Source organism: Monodelphis domestica, chromosome 7 (assembly GCF_027887165.1).
Source record: "Monodelphis domestica isolate mMonDom1 chromosome 7, mMonDom1.pri, whole genome shotgun sequence".
NCBI classification, from domain to species: Eukaryota; Metazoa; Chordata; class Mammalia; order Didelphimorphia; family Didelphidae; genus Monodelphis; species Monodelphis domestica.
The window spans coordinates 101,463,520-101,476,199 of NC_077233.1; the positions used below are offsets into that span (position 1 = coordinate 101,463,520).

The following is a 12,680-nucleotide window of genomic DNA, read 5'->3' on the forward strand; positions in this document are numbered from 1 at the left end:
GGAAAGGAAAGGAAAGGAAAGGAAAAGGAAAGGAAAGGAAAGGAAAGGAAAGAAAGGAAAGGAAAGGAGGAAAGGAAAGGAAAAGAAAGAGAAAAGAAAAGAAAGGAAAGGAAAGGAAAGGAAAGGAAAGGAAAGGAAAGGAAAGGAAAGGAAAGGAAAGGAAAGGAAAGGAAAGGAAAGGAAAGGAAAGGAAAGGAAAGGAAAGGAAAGGAAAGGGAAAGGAAAGGAAAGGAAAGGAAAGGAAAGGAAAGGAAAGGAAAGGAAAGGAAAGGAAATATATATATAATCACCTGAGTTGAAATTAACTATATAGCTTAAGAAAATACAAGTTTTAGTAAATCACTGGTCTTATTTAACAATATGTGTTTCGGTAGAGTGAAGATAGCCTGACACATAGTATGAAGATATTGACCAAGTAAAATGAAAGTTCAGGAAAAGAATATAAAGGATATAAAATGTTTTTTAAGACCACTAGAGGGTTATGTGGGTGTGTGTGGGTGTGTGTACATATGAAAAGAGAGAGACAAAGAGATAGAGAGAGAGAGAAATTAAAGGAGATAAGAAGAATATGGGAAATTTCATATTTTTACACTATTATAATTTGGATTTAGAAGCTGAATGTCCCTGGATTCCAAACAGGCTGCCAAGTAAGAGGCAGGGATGAGAAAATGATCCAGTTCTTTTGGTGGCATTAAGATAAATAGAGAAAAATTATAGAGATAGTTACCACTATTTATCTTTAAGAATGAGCTAAGAGGAACAAGAAATTCTCAATTTGAAGCTCTGTCAGAAATTTGAGATTTTGCATGTTGCAATTAATTACAAAGCTCAGATTTGATTTGGTTGAATATTCTTGAAACTAAGTTAGAATGTGGCCCTAAGTGAGCTCCTCTTTTAGGATAATTGTGGTGGATTAGAACCTAAAGCAAGGGATTGCCACTTGAAATTTGATAGTGGATTAGCTGAAAATTGAGGCCTTATACATGCTTGAAATAAATGGGTCTTGTAAAGAATAATAGCTAAATAATTGAAATTATTACTGAAGTATTTTGCATGATAACATTTGGGGATCTAGATCTGGGTATAATTGAATTAATTCTGGTCTCATTTTGAGCAGGACAAGTATGATCAGACTCTAGTCTACTATTTGATATTAAGACAAAGTAACGTATTAGGGAAATGAATGGATCAGAAAATGTGATGGTTGAGTGATCTTAAAACATGCTGTTTTAAAGAGAATGCTTCAAGGGTTGGTTGGTTAGTTTGCTCATTTGGAGACCTAAATGATATCATTATTGTGAAGTGCCTTGGTATACATTTAATAATCATTGTATTAGAAACATATTATTAGAAAATTGAGCTCTTTTTGATTCTCTAGAGTTAAGACTGATGTAAATATGTTTGAAAACTCTTTAGGAATATAGAAGATAGTTATAATGGTTTTCAATGAATTTGGTATAAAGAATCCCTTAAAATGTTCTCATCTGTCAAAAAGGCTTACCACATCTGCTAACAGTGTGAAGTAATTAAGTTGGAACAATACTACTGAATGCTGGACTTTTGAAACAGAGAAATAAGGTTTTTTTTAAACCCTTACCACCTATCTTAGTATCAGTTCTAAGATAGAAGAGTGACAAGAGCAAGACAAATGGATTCAAGCAGCTTGCCCAGGATCACACAGTGGGAAGTGTCTGAGGCCAAATTTGATCCCAGGTTTGGTTCTCTGTCCACTGTGCTACTTAGCTGCCCTGACTAATGACTATTTTAAGACTTCACAATCTAGCCTCACGTTAAGGTTGAAGTATAGCGATTTCATTTTAGTTGAGAACTAGAACTTATAAAGAGAAATCCATCATATCACACTCCTCTAAAAAATTTTTTTTGAAGCTTTCACTTCTTAGTCTACCACAAGGGAAGACAGATAAGCATCTGGTGTAGTTGTCTCTTTTCAGGATCATTTATAAGAAGCTCCTTGCCTCATGAATCAAATACTATATTTTGGCTATTGTGATCTTTGGTGCTCCATTCTGTTTTAAACATGACTATCATATGATACTTTAAAAATAATGTTAATATTAAAAAATACTTTAAATGTTTTCTTGCATCATGCAGATTGAGAATCATTTAATTAATTCTCTTTGTGAAAACTGTTGAGAATTTCAGCCTGAGGAAAAATGGGCCACATCCTTCCCAGCAACTAAGAAAACCTGCCTGGGCCAAAATTCAATCCTCCACCAAGAATCTTCGAGTGAAAATTTTTAACAGCAATGATTTATAATATTTAGCTCTGAATGCTTTTGAGCTAACAGAATAATAATAGTTATGAATCTTAATTGGTAATATAAAATAAATTACATATTTTTATATTGTGAAATTGGTAACACCAATTTATTTTAAAAAACTACATGACTTGTTATTTTATACTATTATAAACAATTGTTTTAAGAGCTGTTAATTATTTTAAGCATGTTTTATTTTATTATTATAATATAATAATGGTTTCAAATTTTCTTGGTTGTTTTATCTGATGAGATGTTTGAGACTTGTTATTTGGATATGGTTATAAATTTGTTTTAGCTCTGCTGGTGATATAGTATAGATTCTGAGGCAGAAAGGCTAGTTTCAGATCTAGCTAGAATGAAAGAGTTTACAAATTGGTTTATGTTAAGAAGGGTTGCTTCACCAAAAAAAAAAAATTTTTAATGTATTAAAGCCAGGTGTGATAGGATGGATGATTTTCTGTTTAAGGTATTTTGGAAATATAGCTGACCAAATTAATACCATCTGATTTGGACTGAATTTTGTTTCATATAATTAAATTCTTAATATTGTGAATATTATTATCATGTTTCTACATTTTCTTGTATTGTGAAATCTGGTAAATTATTGCATCAGATACGCTGTACAAAAGCAGCTTCTCTTTTAATCTGGATATTGTTAGATTGTGGTCTGACCTATGTTTGAAAACTGTCATGTTATTCTATCAGCCATGCTTGACCATGTATTGTGATATCCAGAAGTACTTGGAGGTGGAAACCTTCAGCTTTGCCTGTTATAAAGAGAAACGTTCATTGGAAATTATTTGGCTATTACTTACAAATACTATAAAATTATAGGTTAAGTTATTAGGCTGTTAAGGGATAAGATTAAAACTTATGAAGCATTTAACTTGGTATATTTTAAAGGGAAAAATAATATCTATTTATTTAATGGGTAAGAGAATGTGAGAGGGAGAAAGACTTTGTTTAAATCTCATTTGTAAACCTGCCAGATTTCTTAGAACAGTCTGTCTGAACAATTTGTGAAAGAATTTATGCATTGCTTCACTTCAAAAAATAAATCCCTTCCCCCATTGCAAATACTCTTCGATAAGAGAAGGGAGTAATTGGGAATTTATAGTTTAGTACTGTTTATTGTGAATTATAAAGATGTATCTATTATGGTCTGTACTAAAGTTATGTTTTTAAACCAACTTAGTTTTAGGAGACCTCAATCTTAGAGATTTTTGGTTATAGGGCTAATTAATATACAATACCTTAAGAGATAACCACCTGTCAGTTTCTTTTGAAAGGTTGTTTGAGTAAAATATCCTATGTTCACTGTCTTTGTGAAATTATAGGCTATAATACTGATTGCTTTTATGTTTGGGTAGGGGAAGCTCCTAAAGATGTATTGTCGGGTAGATTAGAAAGAAGATACCTAGATTTAAAAGGACCTGGCTTACTTGACCTCAATTCATTGGTTATTGCTAGCCTATATAATAAATGATATTTGTAGCATGTGGATTTGGCATCTATCAGTTCACAAAAGAGAGTGAACTTTTGTAATAATTCTAATCATCAGTTCTTGTCTGCTAGATACTAATAATCTTCGGTGTTAGTGTTTCTAGTACTTCCTTTGAAAATCTATATCAATTGCTAAATTCAAGCTTCTTAAAGATAATCTTTCTACAATTTCTGGGGATAATGATCTAATCCTGAATTACCCTCATAAAAACCGCTTCCATTTCCAGAAATAAATCTGCATAACAACCATTTTTCCATTGCTTCTCTGACATATATTGTTGGCTGAACTCATACAGATACTGCCTAGGGATGATCTCTTGATTCTATTTCTTGATCTTAGTTGATTTAGAGGGTCTATCCAAAGCACTGAATTAATTCAACAAATTCATCAATGTGCACTTTTCAGCCTCAATTATTGCTCAAGAAAGTGATACATAATTATTTCAAAGTATTTTTATAGGTTTTTAAGCCATTTGTTTGGTGCTTTAAGAACTTCTCTCAGTTCTCTTCCTGCTTTTTTGGTTAAGAAGTGCTAATCCTTGGCTAGCTACCTTATAATGATGGGGCCTAGGCATAATTAATATTATACAAATAGTTGGGATAATTTCCAAATCTTTTATGGCTAACTTTGGAGTTCCAAAGGCACACATTAGGACTGGTATTGGGCATGTGTTAACTGATTTAAATGTAACCACTGGGTTTTGATTTCAGTATGCCTCTCTCTTTCTTTTTTTGAACCCTCACCTTCCATCTTAAAATCAATACTGTGGTATTGATTCCAAAGCAAAAATGCAGGAAAAGGCAGGCAACTGAGGTTAAGTGACTTGCCCAGGGGCACACAGCTAGGAAGTATATGAGGCCAGATTTGAATCCAGGAACTCCCAGTTTCAAGCCTGGCTCTCTATGTATTGAACCACCTAGCTGCTCCCAACCAGTAAATATTTTAATGCAATCAATGACAACTTTCTCCTCTTTCTTCTTATTGGTCCCTGAAAATTGTTCCCTGAAAAAAAAATCAATGCACAAATAAAAAATATAATCTCACCTGGAGGGAGGAAAAAAGCTCCTCGAACTCGACCATTTCTCACTGGGATCCTTTGCAGTCCAGGGCCTGAGAACCAACGTTCTATCATCTGGCTAGCCTTTGGGTGAATCTTGGGAGAATCCTCCAAAAGAAGTGAGTCAAAGATGTCAAGCTGTATGTAAAAGGGGCTGTTCATTACATCTTGCTTCAGTAGTCGCCTAAATGGATTCACAGGCTTCAAGGACCAGAAGAGACCCATGGGATGGACACCCACATAGTCACCCCCAAGAGCAGCTGCTTGATCTAGAGCCACATTGCCAGCTTCATTGGCCTTATAGAAAGCTCGAGATTGGAAGAGCTTCCCCTTTTCATCTGTCAGTGATGCCGTGAAGGTTACAACCTGAAAAGGGTTAAGTCCAGTTGCTCTGATGCATATTGGCTCATCAGCAAGAGCTGTTTCTGGGGTGACAATTAGCTGGACCATTGGCAAAGTGTAGTATGGGGCACAAATGATATCTTAGCCTGTAAATGTAAAAACAAAGAAACCAAAAATTATAAATACACAATTTCTGAAATATAGGACAAGAAAGGTGGGGAGAGGAGCAAAAGGGAGGGAAAGGGAAGAAAATGTCTATAAAAAATAGGTAAATGTGGTAACAAGTAATATGAAAATAAAGGAAAACAAGCAGAGTAGAAAGATGGAAAGGAGGAACAAAAAGGAAAGAGGAAGGAAGGGTGAGAAGAAAAAGAAGATAAATGTGAAAGGAAAAAGAAATAGGAATAGAGTGGAGACATTGGGAACTTCTAAAAAGAAAATCTAGGGAAGACAATAATAAAACCCATATGTCTAAAATAAAGCCTCATCTGTTTCTCTATACTACTAAAGAAAGTATGGGCAGCAAACAAGGTGAACTAGAGTTTCTAGTACAAAGAAGTACTTTGACCTCCTAAGTTTTCACCTAGACTTGATAGGATAAGAATCACAAGGGAAATATAGCACCAGGTAGAAAAGTAATTTGAGAGAGATTTCAAAATCCCACAAAATATGATTAAGTGAAGAAAAAAATAAACAAGAAAGAACTTATAAACCTAAAATCAGTACTGAAGACATTGGATTTGATAAATATAGAGAAAAATGAATGGGAAAATCAGAGTCTATACATTCTTTTCAAATATATCTAGAACATTCCAGGAAATAAAAAAGTTGTAAATAAATTCAAAAAAACATACATTTTAGACAGCATTTGTAGGTCATACATAGTTCAGTAAAAAGATAGTAATGAATAGTAGAAATTTGATTTTTTTTAATTTTATAATATTTTATTTGACCATTTCCATGCATTATTCCTTAAAGACAAAGATCATTTTCTTTTCCTCCTCCCAACCCCCCGTAGCCGACGTGTGATTCCACTGGGTATCACATGTGTTCTTGATTCAAACCCATTGCCATGTTGTTAATATTTGCATTAGAGTGTTCATTTAGAGTCTCTCCTCTGACCTGTCCCCTCAACCGCTGTGGTCAGGCAGTTGCTTTTCCTCGGTGTTTCTACTCCCACAGTTTGTCCTCTGCTTATGAATAGTGCTTTTTCTCCTAGATCCCTGCAGATTGTTCAGGGACATTGCATTGCCACTAATGGAGAAGTCCATTACGTTCGATTGTACCACAGTGTATTAGTCTCTGTGTACAATGTTCTCCTGGTTCTGCTCCTCTCGTTCTGCATCACTTCCTGGAGGTCGTTCCAGTCTCCCTGGTATTCCTCCACTTTATTATTCCTTTTTGCACAATAGTATTCCATCACCAACATATACCACAATTTGTTCAGCCATTCCCCAATTGATGGGCATCCCCTTGTTTAGAAATTTGATTTTTAAAAAGTGTCAAGCCTTTTTGGAGACATGTTGAATGGTTCTTTCATTAAAGATGAAATTACAAAAACTAATAAAATATTTAATGATATAATCAAAAAGCACATGAAAACTTGTTCTAAATCTCTCATAATTAGGGAAATGAAAATCAAAACAACTCTGAGATACCACCTCACACCAAGCAGATTGACCAATATAACAACAAAGAAAAGTAATAGATATTGGAGAGGATATGGCAAAACTGGGACACTAATGATCCAACCATTCTGGAAGGCAATTTGCTACTATGCACAAAGGGCTTTAAAAGACTATCTGCCCTTTGATCCAGCCATACCACTGCTGGATTTGTACCCCAAAGAGACAAAAAGAAAAAATACTTGTACAAAAATATTTATAGCGGAGCCTTTTGTAGTGGCAAAAAAAAAAAAGGAAAATAAGTAGGTGTCCATTGATTGGGGAATGGCTGAACCAATAGTGGTATCTGATACTGATGGAATATGACTGTGCTGAAAGGAATAATGAACTGGAGGAATTCCATGTGAACTGGAAAGAACTCCAGGAATTGATGCAGAGTGAAAGGAGCAGAACCAAGAGAACATTATACACAGAGATGGATACACTGAGACACAATTGAACATAATGAACTTCTCTACTAGCCACAATGGCATGACAGAGGACAATAAAGAGGAACTTATGAGAAAGAATGCGATCCACATCCAGAGAAGGAACTGTGGGAATAGAAGCACAGAAGAAAAACATATAATCGATCATGTTATTCAATGGGTATATGATCAGAGATTTTGACAATTGTTCTATTGCAAATATCAATAATATAGAAATAGATTTTGAACAATGATACATGGATAACTCAATGGAATTGCTCATCAGCTCTGGGAGGGGAAAGGAAAGAGGGGAGGGAAAGAACATGAATCATGTAACCATGGAAAAATATGTATAATTAATTAATTAAAAATAATAGTAATGATATTATAAATATAATCTATCTGAAATTAAAGAACTGCCAAGTTGGTAACCAGAAACAAATTTGTGTATCTGGATGCTTAGATTAAAAAAAGAATAACAGAAAAAATAGTTAAATGTGCAGTTTAAAGAGGCAGGAAATTAATAAACAGTTTGTTTTAAGGCCAATAAAATTGAAAAAACATTATAAAATATAATTTAAAATAGGAGAAAATAATATCAAATTATCAAGGTCAAAAATGATAAAGGGAAAACCATAATAAATGTAGCAACTAGAAAACTGAGATCCATGATCACTTAAACAGATTGACCTAAAAGTTCATAAAGGAAAATCCAAATGATTGAAGAATGTTTATGATATCCATATATAAAGAAAGCTATTTGGCAGCTAGTCCATCAGTATATATACCCTGAACCAGTACCACAGATGGACAATGAACAAGGCCAAGAACTGAATAGGAAGAAGAGAGCAAACTAAGTTGCATTTGGAAAACTGTACAATAATTTCAGTGATCTAAAACTGTTCCCTGAAACAAAAATCCATAATTTTAACACCAATATTTTTCTAGTGATGCTAAATGCCTTCATAAATCATGGAAGACCACAATCTCCAAAGAATCAAATTACTAAAGAACAAAAATTATAAAATGTGAATAAAATGAATAGTATATTTTCTGTATAATATATACTAGTGCTTATGTTTAAGAAGCAGCATAAAATATCATTCAAGGAACATATGACTGAGGGGGCAGCTGGGTGACTCAGTGGATTGAGAGCCAGGCCTAGAGACAGGAGTCTCTAATCTGGCCTAAGTTCAAATCTGGCCTCAGACACTTCCCAGCTGTGTGACCCTGGGCAAGTCACTTGACCCCCATTGCCTAGTCCTTAGCACTCTTCTACCTTGGAGCCAATACACAGTATTGACTCCAAGACAGAAGTTAAGGGTTTTTAAATAAAAAAAAAGAAAGAAAGAAATGTGACTGAAAGGAAAATAGACCAGCAATGTGGCAAAAGCAAATTATAATTGAGTGGCAATGCCCTGCACAGAGCCCTGCATATAGGAGGCAATTAAATGCTTTATCTAGTCTAATTTAGAAAATCTAGGTAATGCATTTTTAATAAGATAATGTTAAAAGAACTACTAGATCAGGAGTTTAACCATTTTGTGTCATGGACCATTTTGGTAATCTGTTCAAATGACTAAAAATACATAGGAATGGGAGCATTTTTCTTTAATATGATAAAAAATGTATTTTAGTTTTTATGCAATGGATAAATATTAAAGGACTTCCCATCAAGAATATGGAGAAAGCTTTCTATTCTCAATATCACTATTTGACTGTTGACCACCCACTATGAGCATAATCCAAAGCATTCATCCTGTGCTTTAGAGTTTTATTCTGCTGAAGGGTAAGGACAAGTCATAGATAGCTTGATGGAAAAAGACTTTTCCAAATCTACACAAAATACCAAGGGACAGGCTTAAAACATATAGTTGTGGCAAGACATGGAAGGTATAGCTATAACAATGGCAAAGTTTACTTAATGACAAGATAAAGTTTGTCCAGCACCAAAGAATCTATTCTTAGGATTTGTCCAGTGTTAAGGAGGAGGACAATCAGTTCTGTTTGGCGATTCAAAGTCTATTCATAAAAGTGCTATATTGACTGGGATATGGTACCTGCAGATCTTTTTCATTACTCAAAGATGGCATGGTTGGTCTGAGCTGACCCATGGTTCTGATCCATGGTTTTCACAGTAACAGACTGATAACAACAGAGCTCACTCTGAGTGTTCATGTGCAAAGAGGACTGATTGTTATGCCAAGTTTACAACATATCTTGATTGGGTGATATATACTATTTTGACAGCTAGGTCCAGGCCTGGGGATCATGACAACTCAGGAAAATTAGAAAAATTAGCAAGGAGTTAATTTTTGGGGTCCTGACAGACAAAACTTTAGAAATTTCAGGTGTTATTAATAAAAAGGCACAAAGAAGGAATTCAGAGAATAAAGGGTCAAGAGGAGACTAAAAGATTTATATTTGCAGATGATATATACCATTGTGATTTATGGAAAATCACAATCTCCAAAGAATTTAAATGGTGCAGAACAAGATAAGAGAAGAAGGTGGAAGGACATGAAGAGGAGGATGAGAAAGGAAATGAGGAAGAAAGGAGGGAAAGGAGAAAGAAAACTAGAATTTACAAGAATGACAAAATTAATCCAATGCTTGGGCATTAATTTACCAAGATCCACATAATAGCTATGCAAAAATCACTACAAAACAAGTTCAATAGAAAAAATACCAATTAAACAACTAATGAGATATTTTGGAATGCTCTCTATAGATACTGGTGATGGTTTCCTACAACAGGGTCCTCTTGATTATTGAGTCATTGCTGTGGACCTGAGGAGAGAAATAGATCTCTAATGGGGACCAGACTTTACAATCTAGAAGTTAGAAATATTACCCAAGTAATTTATAAATTGAGTACAAACCTAAATCAAAATACCAAATTGCTACTTAATAGATTAAAAGTGATAAAAAACATTCCTATGTAAGAAAAGGTAGAAAAATATCAAGATATTATGAAATAAAGAAAATTTGTATTTAAAGTTCCAGTTACTTTAAAAATGAGTTCAAATTATTTGATTATCAGAGAAATACAAATCAAGACAAAATTAAGATACTGTAAGGGTTAACCCCTACAATACTAACCTTACTTTTACTTACTAGAAAGATGAAAATAATAGCCAAAGAAAAGTATACAGTCTAATGTTGGTAGAATTGGAAAAAAATATGCCTTTTTTGACATAAGATTTGGAAAACTACAAATGGCATAAGAGAGAATATACAAGATAACCATATGCAATGAATCATGAAACCAATATAGGTTGGCACCAAGGAGTTCCATTTCTAAGACTTAGTCTCTAATGGGATACATACATCCCAATGAAACATGGTCATAATCAGGAAATTTTTGAAGGGGATTGTGAATGAGGTCACCATGACAATCACTAAAATGTAAGAATCTAGTAATAAAAAACATTCAGAACAGCAGACATAAACTGTTCACAATTTGCAGACAGTAGTAAATTCCTCCAATATGCAAATAGACTCCAGGCTGATACAGTAGAAAAGATGTTGGATTTAGATTCAAAGTACCATAATTTAAAGAGGAAAAAAATTCTATCACTGCACAGCATATTTATTCTGTCTGTAATTATTTCAAACAATAACAAAAAAAGAAAATTATAAAAAATTGGAGGGACTATGCTATTGAATGACAAAGTGCCTAAATGTAATTTATATCATATTAGAGATTACCTGTAAAGAAAGCATTGAGGATTTTTCCTCAATTTGACTTTGCAACAAAGTGTGAAGAAATTCTCTAATCACACAGATGATTATGGACCCTGGTTATTCTATGAAGACAACTGAAACTATATGAGTTGGCTGAGAGAATCAATCACTTCTTAGTCCTACATATTAAAAAAAAAAAAAAAGCAGACTTTCAAGAGGAGCCAGGCTGTCAAGGTTTAGAGTAATTTTTTTATTAAGAACTCTATGGAGTTGGAGTGAGGGGGAGATTTTTCTCAACTCAGTTTGGCAGCACCAATATGGTGAACCTCCAGCAGGGGCATGGGGAACCAGGCTTTCCTAAAGGGAAAATTGGTCCAGGTTTGGAAAAAATGAGTAAGTCAAAGGCTCTCATGCTGATCAGTAATGGGACTGGCTCCATGAGTAGCCCCTGCACTTCCAGCCTAGGTGAGATAATAAGGGGACCAAACTTTGAACAGAAGTTATATCTATCTTTTTCTAGTCCAATTACACCAGCTTGGGTGTGCACCACTTACATACGCACCTGTTATCATCACTGAAAGTTCTGCCAGAAGAAGTCAGTTTGATATGAAACCTGGCCCCATTAGAGTTCCATTTCCCTCTCCAGGTCCAAAGCATTGAGTGAATTAATCAAGAGGATCCTGTTATAGGTCTTTAACAGGAAATCATCCTCCACATCTATAGAGAACACTCCTAAAATCTTAGAAGGTTAAAAAAAATGGGAATCCATGCATGGGATACCCTATAATATATTTCTCTGGGGTCTCATTTTCCTCATCTGCCAAATATTGGAGAGGCTGAAGCTGATAGATCTCATGAGCTCAAAAACTTGAAATTAGTTTAACAACTAATTATCCCTTCCAACTTTAAATCCAGATTGTGCCTTTTATAAACACACGAAGTAATAAGCAAGATGTACTGGAAGATCCTAAACCCAAGAAGACAAATTTTACCTTGTATGTATCACTGGGGGCATAATGGTAAAATGATACTATGATTCTCTGAAAGGGTCATTTTCAAAATAAAAGGGATAGTAAAACTGAATAGGGGGTAGAGTTGAAGAATGATATTAATATTAAGCTATAACTTGGATCAGTAGGATAAAGACCTAGACATTTTCTCTGATCCTCACAATCTCAAATTATCTCCAAAACAGAAATTATGTGCCAAAGATAAAGGAACATGAGTTGTCTTCAACTTGGTCTAGGACACCAGGTACCCAAAACAAGATAAAAAACTTCATGAACCTTAATATCTATCTGGTTCTCCCCCTACCACCCATGCCCCAGGCAGTAAGACTTATTTAGCTAGTCTACCCAACACCCATCCACGGGTTTGCAACAAAAGGCAATATCTCAAACCCCTCTCCCCCTTCCTTCTTCTCAATCCAGTGGATTCCCTAATTCCACACTGCAGAAATTTGCTGAGACCGTATAGGTAGCCCTGAGGTAGCATTCTGTGCTACAGAAGATCTCTGCAGAAGAACAGAACAGAGTGAATGGGGCATAAAGAGAGCTCAACCCCACACTCCAGGCTACCACGCCGCCTCCTTTCCAGAACCTACCTCAGAGATACAAACTTCAAAGGATAGCAATCATGAGACAAGCTAGTATATAACACCAGCATGGCAGCCCCAGGTGAGACAGAGGACACTGTAGAATCTGAGGAAAACATGGA

General features: G+C 34.8%; 1 protein-coding gene across 3 annotated transcripts in view; it reads right to left on the reverse strand.

Annotated features, from left to right (window-relative positions):
• Positions 1-12,680, reverse strand: part of LOC100017693 (acyl-coenzyme A amino acid N-acyltransferase 2-like) — a 68,300-nt gene that overhangs the window by 10,692 nt on the left and 44,928 nt on the right. For all 3 annotated transcript variants that reach the window (XM_056805292.1, XM_056805291.1, XM_007499649.3), the window contains one exon: positions 4,831-5,331. In XM_056805292.1, coding sequence (XP_056661270.1) covers positions 4,831-5,293 — 463 coding nt within the window. In that variant the 5' untranslated portion in view covers positions 5,294-5,331. The remainder of the gene's footprint in view (positions 1-4,830; positions 5,332-12,680) is intronic.